General features: G+C 43.6%; 1 protein-coding gene across 13 annotated transcripts in view; it reads left to right on the top strand.

The window, feature by feature from the left end:
* ZNF160 (zinc finger protein 160) overlaps positions 1 to 17,151 on the top strand; it is a 37,471-nt gene extending 20,320 nt beyond the window's left edge. For 12 of the 13 annotated variants that reach the window (XM_025366949.1, XM_025366950.1, XM_025366962.1 and 9 more), the window contains 3 exons: positions 8,256 to 8,382; positions 9,168 to 9,296; positions 13,509 to 16,977. In XM_025366949.1, coding sequence (XP_025222734.1) covers positions 8,256 to 8,382; positions 9,168 to 9,296; positions 13,509 to 15,694 — 2,442 coding nt within the window. In that variant the 3' untranslated portion in view covers positions 15,695 to 16,977. Of the gene's footprint in view, positions 1 to 8,255; positions 8,383 to 9,167; positions 9,297 to 13,508 lie in introns of all 13 variants that reach the window. The other variant, XM_025366952.1, reaches the window with a different exon arrangement.
* Positions 17,152 to 17,973: the final 822 nt, after the last annotated feature.

Here is a 17,973-nt window from a genome sequence, read left to right as displayed (position 1 = left end):
GGCCTCTCGCACCAATACCACGTCAGATTTCCCCCTCATTAAGCAAACTTGCCACTGTGTTCATTTTATATTATGAAAGACTGGAGGTAATGCACCCCATTGCATTTTCATTTTCTTATTCCTTGTGAGTTTGAGTGGGTTGCATTACTTTGTAGATGTGTATATATGAAATGAATTTTTATATTTTGCTCCATCTTCTGTTCCTGGAATTCAGGAGCTATTTTGTATTCTGCAGTTTATTTTCTTTTTAACTTTTATTACATTTTTTGAGACGGGATCTCACTCTGTTGCTGGAGCGAGGCTGGAGCACAGCGGCTCTGTCACTGACATGCAGGTTCAGTTGCTCGCTGCTTGCAGAGTTCCGTTAACAAGAGCAAGGTCTAGTAGAAAGACGGTGACTTTTTAATTCCAAAGCTAGCTTTGGGGAAGAAGTACAGGCTTCCTGCCTTAAGGTACTGCGTTGCTTTTGGAGCAGAAAGCAGGCGCTTTAAAAAGGGGGGCTTGGCATGAATGGCACGCAGGAGAGGAAGCAAGCAGGTGGGGGTCCCCCTAACTTGCTTCTGTGCCTTAGGTACCGAGGGGTTGAGCTGGCAACCACTGGTGCCTTCGTGGGCAGAACTAGGTTGTAAAAGTGGCTGAAACTCTCCGGGTGGGAGAGAGCGTTGTAGCAGCACTGTGGGTTGTAGACTGATTGCTGTCTCCAGGCAACCTCCTGGCAGGTGAGATTCCCGTCTGCAGCTCCAAGCACATAGATGAACTTGCCCTGTAGACAGTGTCTGGGGAAGGGAAGGTAAAAGGTTATAAGTGTATTTCTAAAGGGCCAAGTAGGAAGTAGGGAACGGGGGAAAATGGAGAAAAGAGAAAATAAGAGAAAAAAATAATAACTCACCCCCTTTTTCTTGGAAAAATGAGGGTACTCGGTTATAGTACAGTCGTGACTCACTGTAGCCTTGACCTCCTTGGCCCAAGCAGTTGTCCCACCTCAGTCTCCTAAGTAGCTGGAACTACAGTTGTGTGCTGCCACACCCAGCTAATTTTTTATGTTTTTGTTTTTTGTAGAGACAGGTTCTCACTATGTTGTCCAGGCTGGTCTTGAACTCCTGGGCCCAAGCCATCCTCCTGACTGTGCCTCCTAAAGTTCTGGGATTACGGGCATGAGCCATCGTGCCTGGCTTGGTTTAATTCTTTATATACGCACTGTTGTGTTCCTTTCAATTACACATTATTCTGTTGTAAAAGTAATCTTTCTTTGCTTACCCCTTTCTCAATTATTTGTTTGGTTTATCTTGTTTTGGAAGGCCTTACGAAATGAAATGGTATGCTTTATCTTTATCTACTGGTGGGTTGTTCACATGGCCTTTGTCTTTGACCCAGTTCCTGGCATATACAGCTCCTAAAATCTGTAGAGTTTCCAAAGTGTTGCCTTTTGCATGCTGATGTATTGACTGATAGCTGGCAGCCTCCAACAGGCTTCAGGATAGGGCGCGGGTCACCAGAATCTCCACGGCAAGATTGGAAGATTGGGGCTTTAAACTCCACTCCTCAGCTGCCAGGGAGAGGGAGAGGCGATGAAGGTGGATCACCAGTGGCCAATGGTTTAATCATGCCTCTTTCATGAAATTTCTATGAAAACCCAAAAGCACACGGTTCAGAGAGAGCTGCAGGATAGGTGAGCATGCGGAGATTCCTGAGGGTAGCATGCCCAGGGAGGGCATGGAAGTCCCAGCCCCTTTTCCTCATATACATTTGTTGTAATATCCTTTATAATAAATGGGTAAATGTACATAAAGTGTCTCCCTGAGGTCTGTGAGGTCTAGCAAATTAATTGAACCCAATGAGGGAATTACAGGAACCCTGATTAATAGTCTGTCAAAAGCACAGGAAAAACAACCTGGGGCTTGCTATTGGCACCCAAAGTGGGCCTGAACCCTCAACCTGTGGGATTTGACACTATCTCCAGGTCGATGGTGTTGAAACTGAACTGGGGTTGGAGGACACCCAGGCGGTGCCTGCTGCACAATTGATTGCTTGCTGGTATGGGGGGAAACTATACATCTGTGTATATATTTATTTGTTTGTTTGTTTATTGTTTTGAGACAGGGTCTCACTCTGTTGTCCAGGCTGGAGTTCAGTGGTGGGATCACAGCTCACTGCAGCCTCGATCTCTGGGGCTCAAGGGATCCTCCCACCTTAGCCTCTGGAGTAACTGAGACTATAGGCATGCACCACCATGCCCAGCTTGATTTTTTTGTAGAGATGAGGTTTCATTCCATTTCCCAGGCTGGTTTCCTGAGCTCACGCAGTACTCCTGCCTTGGCCTCCTCAAGTGCTGGGATTATAGGCGTGAGCCACTGTACCTGGCACATCTGATTTTAGAAGCATTTTCTGAGATTATAGTAGGAAAAACAATTTGATTTTTCCACAGAATGTGTCTTATGAATTTGAATGTGTGTACATTGGTACGTACTTTATTTGATTCATTTTATACTATTTAGATTCAGGGGGTACACATGAGATTTCTTACGTGGGCATATTTTGTGATGTTGAGGTTTAGTCTTCCGAAGATCCCATCACCCAAGTAGTGAACATAGTACCCGATAGATAGTTTTTCAGCCCTTCCCCTCTTCCTTCCTGTTCCTTTTTGGAGCCCTCAGTGTCTGTTGTTCTCATCTTTGTGTTCTTGTGCACCCAGTGTTTAGCTTCCATCGTGAGAATGTGCGGTATTTTTCTATTTGTGCATTAATTCGCTAGGGATAATGGCCTCCAGTTGCATCCATGTTGTTGCAAAGGACATGATTTTTTTTTTTATGGCTGTATAATATTCCATAGCGTATATGTCTACTATATTTTCTTTATCTGATCCACTGTTGATGGTCACGTAGGTTGATTCCATGTCTTTGCTATTGTAAATGGTGCTGCAATAAACATATGAATACAGGTGTCTTTTTGAGAGAACAATCTATTTTCCTTTGGGTACATATCCAGTAATGGGATTGCTGGGTTGAATTGTAATTCTGTTTTCAGTCTTTGAGAAATCTCCGAACTGCTTTCCACATGGTCTAAACAAATTTGCATTCCCGTAAGTGTATGAGTGTATAACTGTTTCCTTTTCTCTGAAGCCTTGTCAATATTTGTTATTTTTTTGACTTTTTAATAATAGCTATTATGCCTGGTATGAAATGGTGTCTCATTATGGTTTTGATTTGCATTCTCTTGATGATCAGGGTGTTGAGCATTTTTTCATATGCTTGTTGGCCAATAGTACGACTTCTTTTGAGAAGTGTCTGTTTATGTTATTTTCTCACTTTTTAGTAGGGTAATTTGTTTTCTTCTTGTTGATTTGCTTATATTTCTTATAGATTCTGGATATTAGTCATTTGTCAGATGCGTAGTTTGCAAGTATTTTCTCCCATTCTGTAGATTGTTTATTTTGTTGATAGTTTGTTTTTCTGTAACAAGCTCTTTAATTAAGTTCCACTTGTCTGTTTTTCATTTTGCTGCATTTACTATTGAGGTCTTCATGAATTCCTTGCTTAGGCCAAAGTCTTCTAGAATTTTTATAGTTGGAGGTCTTATATTATTTAATCCATCTCAAGTTAATTTTTTTATATGGTGAGAGATAGGGGTCCAGTTTCATTCTTCTGCAGATGTTTAGCCAGTTTTCCCAGCACCACTTATTGAATAGGGTATCCTTTCCTCATTGTTTATTTTTGTTGATTTTGCTGAAGATCAATTGGTTGGAGGTGTGGGCCTTTATTTTAGGGGTCTCTGTTCTATTCCATTGGTATATGTGTCTGTTTCTGTACCAGTACCATGCTATTTTGTTTACTGTAGCCTTGCAATGTAGTTTGAAGTCAGGTAGTGTGATGCATCCAGCTTTATTCCTTTTGCTTAGGACTGTCTTGGCTCTTTGAGCTCTTGTTTTGCTTTCATATACATTTTAGAAGGTTTTTCTAATTCTGTGAAAAGTTATGTTGATCATTTAATAGGAAATACTGTTGAATCTATAGATTGCTTTGGGCAGTTTGGACATATCAATGATATTGATTCTTTCAACCCATGAGCATGAAATGCTTTTCCATTTGTTTGTGTTGTCTCTGATTTCTTTCACTGGTATTTTGTAGTTCATAGAGATAGTTCACCACCTTGGTTAGACATATTTCTAGGCATTTTTGGGGGTGTGTGGCTATTTTTAATAGGATTGCATTCTTGATGATGTGTTTCTCAGCTTGAACGTTACTGGCGTTTAAGAGTGCTGCTGATTGGGCCGGGTGCGGTGGCTCACACCTGTAATCCCAGCACTTTGGGAGGCCAAGGCAGGCCTTTTTTTTTTTTTTGAGACGGAGTTTCGCTCTTGTTGCCCAGGCTGGAGTGCAGTGGTATGATCTTGGCTCACTGCAACCTCTGCCTCCCGAGTTCAACTGATTCTTCTGCCTCAGCCTCCTGAGTAGCTGGGATTACAGGCACGCATCACCATGCCTGACTATCTTCATCATTCTTCTATTTCATTTTCTCCTTTTATTTTTTATATTTTTAGAGACAGGGTCTCACTTTGTAGCCCAGGCTGGAGTACAGTGGTGTGATCATAGCTTACTGCACCTTCAACCTCCTAGGCTCAAATGATCCTCCTACCTCAGCCTCCTGAGTAGCTGGGACTACAGGCTCCTGCCACTACACCCAGCTAATTTTGTGTATTTTTTTTTTCCCGATATGGCAACTCTTGTTGCCCAGGCTGGAGTGTAATGGTGCGATCTCAGCTCATTGCAACCTCCATCTCCTGGGTCCAAGCGATTCTCCTGCCTCAGCCTCCCGATTAGCTGGGATTACAGGCGCCTGCCACCATGCCCAGCTAAGTTTTTGTATTTTTGTAGAGACAAGGTTTCATCATGTTGGCCAGGCTGGTCTTGAACTCCTGACCTCAGGTGATCCACCTGCCTCGGCCTCCCAAAGTGCTGGGATTACAGGCATGAGCCACCACGCTTGGCCCATTTTTTGTAGAAACAACAGTCTCCCTATGTTGCCCAGACTGGTCTTGAACTCTTGGCCTCAAGCGACCCTCCTCCCTCAGCATCCCAAGGTTTTGGGAGAAGGGACATCAACCACTGTGCCTAGCCTCATTTTCTCCTTTTTTCACTTCACTATTGATTTCTTCTGCCTGGTCAAGTCTACTTTGTGTGTGTGTGTGTGTGTGTGTGACAGAGTCTTGTTGTCACCCAGGCTGGAGTGTAGCGGCACAATCATAGTTCACTGCAACCTTGAACTCTTGCGCTCGAGCAGTCCTCCCACCTCAGCCTCTCAAGTAGCTGGGACTAAAGATGCATGCCACCATGCCCAGCTCATTTTTATTTAGTTAGTTTTTTTTTGTAGAGATAGGGTCTTACTATGTTGCCAGGTTGGTTTTGAACTCACAGGCTCAAGCAGCCCTCTTGGCTCAGCCTTCCAAAGCGCTGGGATTACAGGCGTGAGCCACCACGCCTGGCTCTAGTGTGTTTTTTAATTCAGTTATGTTTTTCAGTCTAGAATTTCTGTTTCTTCTTCATAGTTTTTATCTCTTTGTTGATAATCTCATATTTATTGTTTTTCTGATTTTCTGAAGTTGTTTATGAGTACTGCCTTAATACATTGAGCAACTTTAGGAGTCTTATTGTTATTTCTTTGATAATGTGTGTGTGTGTATATATATATATGCTTCTTTAGTATTACTTTGTGGTGATTTAATGTGTTGCTGTGTACGGTCCATGTTTCTTTTTTTTCTTTTGATATCTTTTCTTTTTTTTGAGATGGAGTCTCACTCTGTCGCCCAGGCTGGAGTGCAGTGGTGCGATCTCAGCTCACTGCAACCTCCGCCTCCCGGGTTCAAGCGATTTTCTGCCTCAGCCTCCTGAGTAGCTGGGATTGCAGGCATCTGCCACCATGCCCTGCTAATTTTTATATTTTAAGTAGAGATGGGATTTCACCATGTTGGCCAGGCTGGTCTCGAACTCCTGACTTCGTGATCCACCCGCCTCGGCCTCCCAAAGTGCTGGGATTACAGGCGTGAGCCACCGTGCCCGGCCTCTTTTGATATCTTGTTACCTCCTGTTGGGACCTGAGCTTTTCACTAATCAGCCACCTCTAGTTTTTGAATCTGGCTTCCTTCAGGGAAGACATGCTACAGTCATCCTGACTAGAGGCTCTGGAGATCCCTCACGCCTTTTCTAGGGACTTTTTGCTTGTAGCTTAACTAAAGCAGTTGTGCCAGTTTGTATGCGGGAAAGCCTCTGTTGTCTGCCGGCTGTTCCCCAGCAGCTTTGCTTCGCTGGTGTTCTAGTAAGCTGGGGGCTGCACCGCCACCTAGTGTCTGCCTACGTTACTACAAGCTCTGGTTTATGATGGATGGCTTTGTTCTCAGTAGCTTCCTTACCTGGGGTCCTGTTACTTCAGTGTTTGTATTCAGGCAAGACAGAAACTTGTCCCTTAGCAGTGCCCTGAAAAGTCAGAACGTTATGAGCTTTGTGTGGTATTACAGGAAAAAAGAGAAAAAAAGAAGTCCGAATGTTAGATGGATATTCCCGTACTTTCTCTCCCCAGGAGAAAATGGAAGTGTGGTTTTCTCACAGGGATACTGCATCATGCCAGGGCAGGGCCTCAGGTGAGTAGGTGTTTCAGAAGAGTTCTAACCTCTGATGTGGTTGCCAGATTTCCCACAAAGGCAATTTAGTCCATGTAGTGTTATGAAATCTGTGTCTCCATGGGTAGTGGTTGGGACTTCCTACTCCTCTGTCTTATAGACAGCATCACTTCAGTACAGTTTTCTTTCTTTCTTTTTTTTTTTTTGAGATGGAGTCTCACTCTTTCGCCCAGGCTGGAGTGCAGTGGCGTGATCTCGGCTCACTGCAACTTCCACCTCCTGGGTTTAAGTGATTCTCCTGCCTTAGCCTCCTGAATAGCTTGGATTACAGGCACCTGCCACCATGCCTGGCTAAGTTTTGTATTTTTAGTAGAGACGGGGTTTCACCATGTTGGCCAGGCTGGTCTTGAACTCCTGACCTCAAGCGATCCACCCGCCTCGGCCTTTCAAAGTGCTAGATTACAGGCGTGAGCCACCACGCCCAGCCGCATGATCATTTCTTAAGGTATCAGTTGTGCTTTTGTTCATGTAGATATTGAATATCACTCAGTATGTCAAACATAATATCTAACACTTCCATAGAGATAACCTTGTTTTCAGTTTTTTATTTGTATACTTATTGCCCATAAAACTGAGAAATGGACACTAATATAGAGGATATCACAACCTCTGAGGTAAAAGAATAGTCAAATAGAATTAGGGAGACATAACTTGCTCAAAAGTCCTTAATGTGTAGGGAAATATGGGAAAAACAGACTCAGTTTCTCCTACTTTGCTTCCATAATATGAATACTTCTGTGATCTTGGAGGTATTGGGTTTTCCTCTACACATCAAATAAACAGTTCTGCAACAGACCCCACATGGGTGTTCTCATATTCGATTCTGACACTGTCTATCTGGATATAGGGTCAGCTCCCACAGGCTGAGGGTTCAGTCCCACAACAGCACACACACTTTCATGCCAGTCGCAAACACAGGTTGTGGCCTGTGCTTCTCAATGAGCAACTGTGAATTGTGAATTCCGGTGACCCCCTCCTTGGAATTGATTAGTGTGCTTGAGTGGCTCACAGAACACAGGGACACACTTTACTTATATTTACCCATTTATAAGAGAAGATACTACAAAGCACACAGATGAACATCTAGATGGAAGTGATCTATTAGCTGAGATCTGGGAGAGGAGTGAGGAGCTGGGATGTATTCTGTCTTTTGAGTTTTCATGGAGGCCCCATTATGGAGGCATTGCTCCCATCATTAGCATTGGTGATCAACTGAACCTTCATTCCCTCTGCCCTCCCGAGAGGACAGAGGCTTAGTCTAACCGAGCCTCAGTCTTTCCAGTGACCACCCTCTGAGCCTTAGTTCCAGTGACCGCTCTCCATCCTGAAGCTACCTAGGTGCTCCAGCCACCAATTATCCCATTAATGTACAAAAAGACACTTATCACTCCACAGATTTTAAGAGACCTCTTATGTCAGGAGAGGGGGATGAAGACCAAATCTGTATGTCACATTGTCACAATCTGGATCTGTCAGCTCACCCACTTCAATTTAACATATTCTCACAGTTTTCTCCTCTTCTCCTTTTATGTGAAGTTTTGAACTCTCCCCTTAGCCACTTGGTGAAATGTGTTTTTCATTTTAGGTACGGTTGACATTTAGGGATGTGGCCATAGAATTCTCTCAGGAGGAGTGGAAATGCCTGGACCCTGCTCAGAGGACTCTATACAGGGACGTGATGTTGGAGAACTACTGGAACCTGGTTTCTCTGGGTGAGGATGACTTTCTTCCAGAAGTCAAGATCTGTTCTTGTCTATTGCTGCATTTTCCCTTATGAGTCCCTGGAGACCCCCTGCATTGCTTGACTGAGATTGAAGTCCTGTTGACTCTGAAATGGAAAGCTTCATCATGGGAAACCTGGACTTTAATCTTCCCCTTTTTCAGATGTTCTGCCTCCTTTGTGCTTCATCATTTGAGGTTTCCGAGCTTCTGTATGCATGATACATTGTGTAAGACTTTTGAAACGTCAGATTTGCTGTTTTCTACCTCTCTGCTTTGGATTAAGTCGTTAGTGGAATAGAGTCTTCTATCTGCATGTTACCGTGTTTCCTGGGTATTCAGAAGGAGGCATTCAGTGGATGACTTTTTTTTTTTTTTTTTGTGGCAGAGTCTTGTTCTGTCGCCCAGGCTGGAGTGCAGTGGTATGATCTCGGCTCACTGCAAGCTCTGCCTCCCAGGTTCATGCCATTCTCCTGCCTCAGCCTCCCGAGTAGCTGGGACTATAGGCGCCGCCACCTCGCCCGGCTAATTTTTTGTATTTTTAGTAGAGACAGGGTTTCACCGTGTTAGCCAGGATGGTCTCGATCTTCTGACCTCGTGATCCGCCCGCCTCGACCTCCCAAAGTGCTGGGATTACAGGCGTGAGCCACCACGCCCGGCCCAGTGGATGAATTTTTGAAGTTTTCTTAGATCCACCTGTAATGTCCTCTCATGTAAACATAGGGCTGGGATTCTGAAAAAGCCCCAGCACATTGTGATCCTTTCTTTTTATAAACAGGACTGTGTCATTTTGATATGAATATTATCTCCATGTTGGAGGAAGGGAAAGAGCCCTGGACTGTGAAGAACTGTGTGAAAATAGCAAGAAAACCAAGAATGCGGGAATGTGTCAAAGGTGTGATCACAGGTAAGAGCTCAGATGGGCAGAGAGAAGGCCACTCCTTAGAGTGTGGGAGGCTGGGCACAGTTGCTCATGCCTGTAATCTCAACACTTTGGGAGGCCAAGGCGGGCAGATCACTTGAGTTCAGGAGTTCAAGACCAGCCTGACCAATATTGTGAAACCCCGTCTCTACTAAAAATACAAAAAAATTAGCTGGGTGTGGTGGTGCATGCCTGTAGTCCCAGCTACTCAGGAGGCTGAGGCAAGAGAATTGCTTGAACCCGGGAGGCAGAGGTTGCAGTGAGTCAAGATCATGCTACTGCACTACAGCCTGGGTGGCAGAACGGAACTCCGTCTCAAAATAAATAAATAAAAAAGTGTGGGAAACTCTGCAAACGAGACAGTTCTTTGGGGAAATAAGTTGCCTCAGAGACAGAGGCAAAGTCTTTATCATGATGGACAACACCCTGTCATTTGAACTCTGTGGTTCCTTTTGAAGAGACTGCTTGCTTTCTTGGTCTCTCCCTCTGTATTGAATTCCATATGGTGCTCAGTTCTTAGTCCATATGGGTCAGAGGTGAAGCCTCCATAGTGCTCAGTCCTAACATTTAGACTTATTTATGTTCCACCCCATTTCCTGTACGTGGAAGACCTGACATTGGCTGCTGCTCCTTGGCATCTGCTGCCCCGAACCTCATGGAAGAGACTCCAGCTGTCTCTGCCTGTCGAGTTCCCTCAGCCATTTCTTGCATTCTGCTTTTGCCGTTCTTCATGGGGGTGTGTGATAAGCGAGTGGGTTCTATCTTCTGAGATTGTTCTCAGCATAACTGTAAAGACACCTAACAAAATCATTCTCTCATTGATTCTTAGTCTTACATGGGGTGCATATTCTGTTTTTCCAGGCTTTAGCACAGAAGTACATGTACTACATGTCCTCACTTATATTTGGAATCTAAACCAATAAAACTAATAGCAGCAAAGAGTAGAGTGTGGGTTACCACAGGTTGAGGACTGGAGGGAATAGGGAGATGTCTGTCACTGGGTGAAAACATTAGGAGTAAATGATAGGTTTTTGAGATGACTTACGTGGTAATAAGCTTGTTTCCATCAGTCCACATTGTATACCTATAACAGAATATCAGTTTGTTTCCTGTAAATGTATATAACTATAATTTGTCAATATAGAATTTTTTTTAAAAAATCATATTCCAGTTCTTGTTATCTGTGCTGGTTCTGAAATAAAAATCTTTCTTTTTCTTAAGAGAAAATTGTTTATTATTCCACAGACAATAATTTTTTTTTTTTTTTTTGGAGACAAAGTTTCACTCTTGTTGCCCAGGCTAGAGTGCAATGGTGGGATGTCAGCTCACAACCTCTGCCTTCTGGATTCAAGAGATTCTCCGGCTTCAGCCTCCCAAGTAGCTGGGATTACAGGCATGTGCCATCATGCCTGGTTAATTTTGTATTTTTAGTAGAGATGGGGTTTCTCCACGTTGGTCAGGCTGGTCTTGAAGTCCCGACCTCAGGTGATCCACCTGCTGCAGCCTCCCAAAGTGCTGGGATTACAGGCGTGAGCTACCGCGCCTGGCCAATAATTTTTTTTTTTTTTAAGTTTCCACACATGGCCTTAAACAAGAACATTTTATATATGCAGTTACTCCTCTCAATTCATTTTATCATGGGCTGCTAGAATATCTTATTAGTTGATTTTAATAAAATTAACACATTATGGTTTTCAGCATGTATTATGAAATGTAACTGTCAGGCTAGGCGCGGAGGCTCATGCCTGTAATCCCAGCACTTTGGGAGGCCGAGGCAGGCAGATAGTGAGGTCAGGAGTTCAAGACCAGCCTGACCAACATGGTGAAATCCCGTCTCTACTAAAAATACAAAAATTATCCAGGTGTAATGGCACACGCCTGCAGTCCCAGCTATTCGGGAGGCTGAGGCAGGAGAGTCGCTTGAACCCTGGAGGCGGGGGTTGCAGTGAGCCGAGATCGTGCCACTACACTCCAGCCTGGGGAACAGAGCAAGACTTTGTCTAAAAAAAAAAACAAAAAAAAACCAAAGAAATATAACTGTCATGTACCACTTACTAATGTTGCAAAATGCCTGCTCTGTATGGATATAGTTATATAATAGGTATTTCAAGACATTTTTTTCTGACATAGTTTTATTGAATATTCATTTTCCTAGTGCTGTTATGGTTTTGCAGTTCAGAATTCCTGCTTCTTAATTATGTTTCCTGTGAGCCATTATAATATATTATGTTGTACTTTAACATGTATCTGTACATAATGAGTATGCTTTAAATGTGTATAACTTGGCCGGGCGCGGTGGCTCAAGCCTGTAATCCCAGCACTTTGGGAGGCCGAGACGGGCGGATCACGAGGTCAGGAGTTCGAGACCATCCTGGCTAACACGGTGAAACCCCGTCTCTACTAAAAAAAATACAAAAAACTAGCCGGGCGAGGTGGCGGGCGCCTGTAGTCCCAGCTACTTGGGAGGCTGAGGCAGGAGAATGGCGTAAAAACCCGGGAGGCGGAGCTTGCAATGAGCTGAGATCCGGCCACTGCACTCCAGCGTGGGCGACACAGCAAGACTCCGTCTCAAAAAAAAAATAATAATAAAAAAATAAAAAAAAAAAATGTGTATAACTTATTTTTCTTCAACTGAGATAGCCATATGTTTTTGGCCAATTGGTTTGTGCTGTGAGGTCATGGTGGAGAAATAATCCTTTGATGGCTAACATAGGATTGCATCATGTGAGTATTTTGGTCATAGGTAGTTTGAAGCTAGGCTACCCCAATTTATTTTTTTATTTTTTAAGACATCTCAGTGGCTCTAAGGCTGTAGTGCAGTGGTACAATCATAGCTCACTGTAACCTTGAACTCTTGGGCTAAGACAATCCTCATGCCTCAGCCTTTTTTTTTTTTTTTTTTTTTTTTTTTGATGAGACGGAGTTTTGGTCTTATTGCCCAGGCTGGAGTGCAATGCTACAATCTCAGCTCACCGCAACCTCCACCTCCTGAGTTCAAGCAGTTCTCCTCCTCAGCTTCCCAAGTTGCTATTACAGGTGCCCACTACCATGCCCAGCCAATTGTTTATATTTTTAGCAGAGACAGAGTTTTGCCATGTTGACCAGGCTGGTCTCGAACTCCTGACCTAAGGTGATCCACTTGCCTCGGCCTCCCAAAGTGTTGGGATTACAAGCATGAGCCACTGTGCCCGGCAGCCTCGGCCTCTTGAGTATCCAGAACTTCAGGCACATACCAGCATGCCATACTGATGTTTTTTTTTTTTTTTTTTGACAGAGTCTCGCTTTGTCACCCCTGTTGGAGCGTAGTGGCACAATCTTGGCTCACTGCAACCTCCACCTCCCAGGTTCAAGCGATTCTGCCTCAGCCTCCTGAGAGGCTGAGACTACAGGTGCATGCCACCACGCCTGACTGATTCTTGTATTTTTAGTAGAGATGGGGTTTCACTATGTTTGCCAAGCTGGTCTCAATCTCCTGATCTCATGATCCACCCTCCTCAGCCTCCCAAAGTGCTGGGATTACAGGCATGAGTCACCGCGCCTGGCCTAATTTTTAAATTATTTTGTTTTTGTAGAGATGGGGTCTTGCTATGTTGCCCAGGCTGGTCTCAAACTTGTGGCCTCCTGTGATCCTCCCACCTTAGGCTCTGAAAGCATTGGGATTACAGGCATGAGCCACAACACCCAGCCCTTCCCAAATATTTGAATTACATGTAACTGCATTTTCTTTGTTAAAAAATACTACTTTTGGCTGGGGGTGGTGACTCATGCCTGTAATTCCATCACTTTGGGAGGCCGAGGCAGGTGGCTTACGAGGTCAGGAGATCGAGACCATCCTGGCTAACATGGTGAAACCCTGTCTCTACTAAAAGTACAAAAACAAAACTAGCCGGGTATGGTGGTGGGCGCCTGTAGTCCCAGCTACTCAGGAGGCTGAGGCGGGAGAATGGCGTGAACCCGGGAAGCAGAGCTTGCAGTGAGCCAAGATCGCACCACTGCACTCCAGCCTGGGTGACAGAGCGAGACTCTGTCTGAAAAAAAAAAAAACACTACATTTTTGTTCCTAAAAATTGAAATTCACTGTTCTGAAGTTCCGAAGTCTGTTCAATATAAGTATTACTTTTGGTGGAATATGTTTTTAATGTAAAATACTTATTTACTGTAATTAATTGGAAATGTGTGGTTCTTTATGTCTTATAGATATCCCTCCTAAATGTACAACCAAGGATTTGCTACCAAAAGAGAAGAGCAGTACAGAAGCAGTATTCCACACAGTGATGTTGGAAAGACACGAAAGCCCTGACATTGAAGACTTTTCCTTCAAGGAACTTCAGAAAAATATGCATGACTTTGAGTGTCAATGGAGAGATGACACAGGAAATTACAAGGGAGTGCTTATGACCCAGAAAGAACGTAAAAGAGATCAGCGTGACAGAAGAGATGTAGAAAACAAGCTTATTAACAATCAGCTGGGAGTAAGCTTTCATTCGCATCTGCCTGAACTGCAGCTATTTCAAGGTGAAGGGAAAATGTATGAATGTAAGCAAGTTGAGAAGTCTACGAACAATGGTTCCTCAGTGTCACCACTTCAACAAATTCCTTCTAGTGTCCAAACCCACAGGTCTAAAAAATATCATGAACTTAACCATTTTTCATTACTCACACAAAGACGAAAAGCAAACAGTTGTGGAAAACCTTACAAGTGTAATGAATGTGGCAAGGCGTTCACTCAGAATTCAAACCTTACGAGTCATAGGAGAATTCATAGTGGAGAGAAGCCTTACAAATGCAGTGAGTGTGGCAAAACCTTTACCGTTCGTTCAAATCTAACTATTCATCAGGTCATCCATACTGGAGAGAAACCTTACAAATGTCATGAGTGTGGCAAGGTCTTCAGGCACAATTCATACCTTGCAACTCATCGGCGAATTCATACTGGAGAGAAACCTTACAAGTGTAATGAGTGTGGAAAAGCCTTTAGAGGACATTCAAACCTAACTACCCATCAGTTAATTCATACTGGAGAAAAACCATTCAAATGTAATGAATGTGGCAAGCTCTTCACTCAAAATTCACACCTTATTAGTCATTGGAGAATTCACACTGGAGAGAAACCTTACAAGTGCAATGAGTGCGGCAAAGCCTTTAGTGTTCGTTCAAGCCTAGCAATCCATCAGACAATCCACACTGGAGAAAAACCTTACAAATGTAATGAATGTGGCAAAGTCTTTAGGTACAATTCGTACCTTGGAAGGCATCGGAGGGTTCATACTGGTGAGAAACCTTACAAGTGTAATGAATGTGGCAAAGCCTTTAGTATGCATTCAAACCTAGCTACCCATCAGGTCATCCATACTGGAACAAAACCTTTCAAATGCAATGAATGCAGCAAGGTTTTCACTCAAAATTCACAACTTGCAAATCATCGAAGAATTCATACTGGCGAGAAACCTTACAAGTGTAATGAGTGTGGGAAAGCCTTCAGTGTTCGTTCAAGTCTGACTACCCATCAGGCAATCCACTCTGGAGAGAAACCTTACAAATGTATTGAATGTGGCAAGAGCTTCACTCAAAAATCACACCTTAGAAGTCATCGGGGAATTCATTCCGGAGAGAAACCTTACAAGTGTAATGAATGTGGGAAAGTCTTCGCTCAAACGTCACAACTTGCAAGGCACTGGAGAGTTCATACTGGAGAAAAACCTTACAAGTGTAATGACTGTGGCAGAGCCTTTAGTGATCGTTCAAGCCTAACTTTTCATCAGGCAATACATACTGGAGAGAAACCTTACAAATGTCATGAATGTGGCAAGGTTTTTAGGCACAATTCATACCTTGCAACTCATCGGCGAATTCATACGGGAGAGAAACCTTACAAGTGTAATGAGTGTGGCAAAGCCTTTAGTATGCATTCAAACCTAACTACCCATAAGGTCATCCACACTGGAGAGAAGCCTTACAAATGTAATGAATGTGGCAAGGTCTTCACTCAAAATTCACACCTTGCAAATCATCAAAGGACTCACACCGGAGAGAAACCTTACCGATGCAATGAGTGTGGGAAAGCCTTCAGTGTTCGTTCAAGCCTAACCACCCATCAGGCAATCCATACTGGGAAAAAACCTTACAAATGTAACGAATGTGGCAAGGTCTTTACTCAAAATGCGCACCTGGCAAATCACCGAAGAATTCATACTGGAGAGAAACCTTACAGGTGTACAGAGTGTGGGAAAGCCTTTAGGGTAAGGTCAAGTCTAACTACCCATATGGCAATCCACACTGGAGAAAAACGTTACAAATGTAATGAGTGTGGCAAGGTCTTCCGGCAGAGTTCAAATCTTGCAAGTCATCACAGAATGCATACCGGAGAGAAACCTTACAAATGAGTGTGGTGAGGTCATTAGGTACAATTCACTCTTTTCACATCAGTTAATTCATTCTTCACAGAATCCTTACAAATGCAGTGACAGTGGCTAATCCCTCATGGGTTGAAGCATTAATAGATACGAGAGGCCGTAAGCAACAGACATCATGTAAACATGTGGCAGAGGGTTTATCTAGGCCTCGCAGGTTACTAGGCATCAAAATTTATATCTTTGATGAAACCAAACAAATGTAATATGCATCCTGAGGCCATTACCCATGACTGATGGTAAGTGAGAATTCCTATGAGGAATAACAGTCTCTGGTTTCCCTGTTTGCCTTTGATATTATACACTGTAGAATACTCACCAGTCCAAATATGCTAAAAATTATATTTTTTAACTCATATATGAAAAGATTGCAGGATATTTGTAGGCAGTCAGTTATCTTCACCTTATGAAATGTTTTATTGAGTTATTTAAGGTTTTTTGGAAAGCCTACTGTTGAGTTTCAATGTGAACTTTGAAATCTGTTATTGTGCATCCTTACACACCTTCCATGGTGGTTTCTTGGAAAGATCATTGGGGATGGAAGGATCATCGATTGGGTGAAGATGATTAATTAGGTGAAGGATTATTTCTATCCAATTTGTGAAGAAGGAGGACTTTGCTTTTAAAATCAAGTATTGTCGGAATTAGCATTTGGGAGTGGCAAAAAACAATGTAAAACCATGATGTCACTCACCATTCTGATAATGTTCAGGGTGCCTTTCTCCTACCAGGAGAGTACTGTGGCTTAGAAGAAAGAAATGGTCTATCAACTGAACATGAAATGGAGCAGGCCAAGACCCTAGGACATTGGGATTTTTGTGGGAGGAGAGTAATAGGTAATTAGACACTGATTGTGTGGTAGAAATACTGCAGGGGAAAAGGTCGCCCCCTTATCCATTAAAGAGCAATACCTGTTGTTTAGCAAAGAGTGATGAAAAATTGATCTTGTTTTTGAAATTGAAGAGAGAGGCCAGGCGCAGTGGCTCACACCTGTAATCCCAGCACTTTGGGAGGCTGAGGCAGGTGGATCACCTGAGGTCGGGAGTTTGAGACCAGCCTGACCAACATGGAGAAACCCCATCTCTACTAAAAATACAAAATTAGCTGGGCATGTTGGCAGGTGCCTGTAATCCCAGCTACTTGGGATTGCTGAGGCAGGAGAATCGCTTGAACCCGGGAGGCGGAGGTTGTGGTGAGCCAAGATCATGCCATTGCACTCCAGCCTGGGCAACAAGAACAAAACTCCATCTAAAAAAGAAAGAAATTGGAGAGAGAGTAGTCAGAGTGAAGAGTTTAATCAACAGAAGTAGAGTAACATATTCTTTAGTAGAACTCACATTATCTGCTTAAAGCACACTTTGCTAATGTTTCATTCAGAATGTATCATAGATATAATGTTTTAACTAATAAAATAGAATGGTTTTTCTCTATGAATGAATCACATTCTTTGTGCCAACATAGGTTTATCCTGTCTCAGTAGGATATTTCATAACATAATAACAATGCACCACTAGGCTCTTGTTTTGTTTTTGTTTTTTTGAGACGGAGTCTCGCTCTGTCACCCGGGCTGGAGTGCAGTGGCCGGATTTCAGCTCACTGCAAGCTCCGCCTCCCGGGTTTACGCCATTCTCCTGCCTCAGCCTCCCGAGTGGCTGGGACTACAGGCGCCCGCCACCTCGCCCGGCTAGTTTTTTGTATTTTTAGTAGAGACGGGGTTTCACGGTATTAGCCAGGATGGTCTCGATCTCCTGACCTCGTGATCCGCCCGTCTCGGCCTCCCAAAGTGCTGGGATTACAGGCTTGAGCCACCGCGCCCGGCCTACACCACTAGGCTCTTAAAGGATCAAGAACAATTTTTTTCATGGTGAAATTAAATAACACAGTTTTGGAAACCTATAACCACATTTTGCGCTTGAATTATGTGCCCCACACTGTGGCTTAGGATACTTTTGGGGGTATAATGAAAATCTTATTGAAAGTTAATTTCACATTCTTTTTTTTTTTTTTTTTGAGACGGAGTCTCGCTGTGTCTCCCAGGCTGGAGTGCAGTGGCGTGATCTCCTCACTGCAAGCTCCGCCTCCCGGGTTCACGCCATTCTCCCGCCTCAGCCTCCCAAGTAGCTGAGACTACAGGCGCCCGCCACCACGCCCGGCTAGTTTTTTGTATTTTTAGTAGAGACGGGGTTTCACCATGTTAGCCAGGATAGTCTCGATCTCCTGACCTCGTGATCCACCCGCCTCGGCCTCCCAAA

This window comes from Theropithecus gelada, chromosome 19, assembly GCF_003255815.1.
Source record: "Theropithecus gelada isolate Dixy chromosome 19, Tgel_1.0, whole genome shotgun sequence".
Taxonomy (NCBI): domain Eukaryota; kingdom Metazoa; phylum Chordata; class Mammalia; order Primates; family Cercopithecidae; genus Theropithecus; species Theropithecus gelada.
Note: the sequence above shows the minus strand (reverse complement) of the source record. Positions and strands in the feature narration are given on the sequence as shown.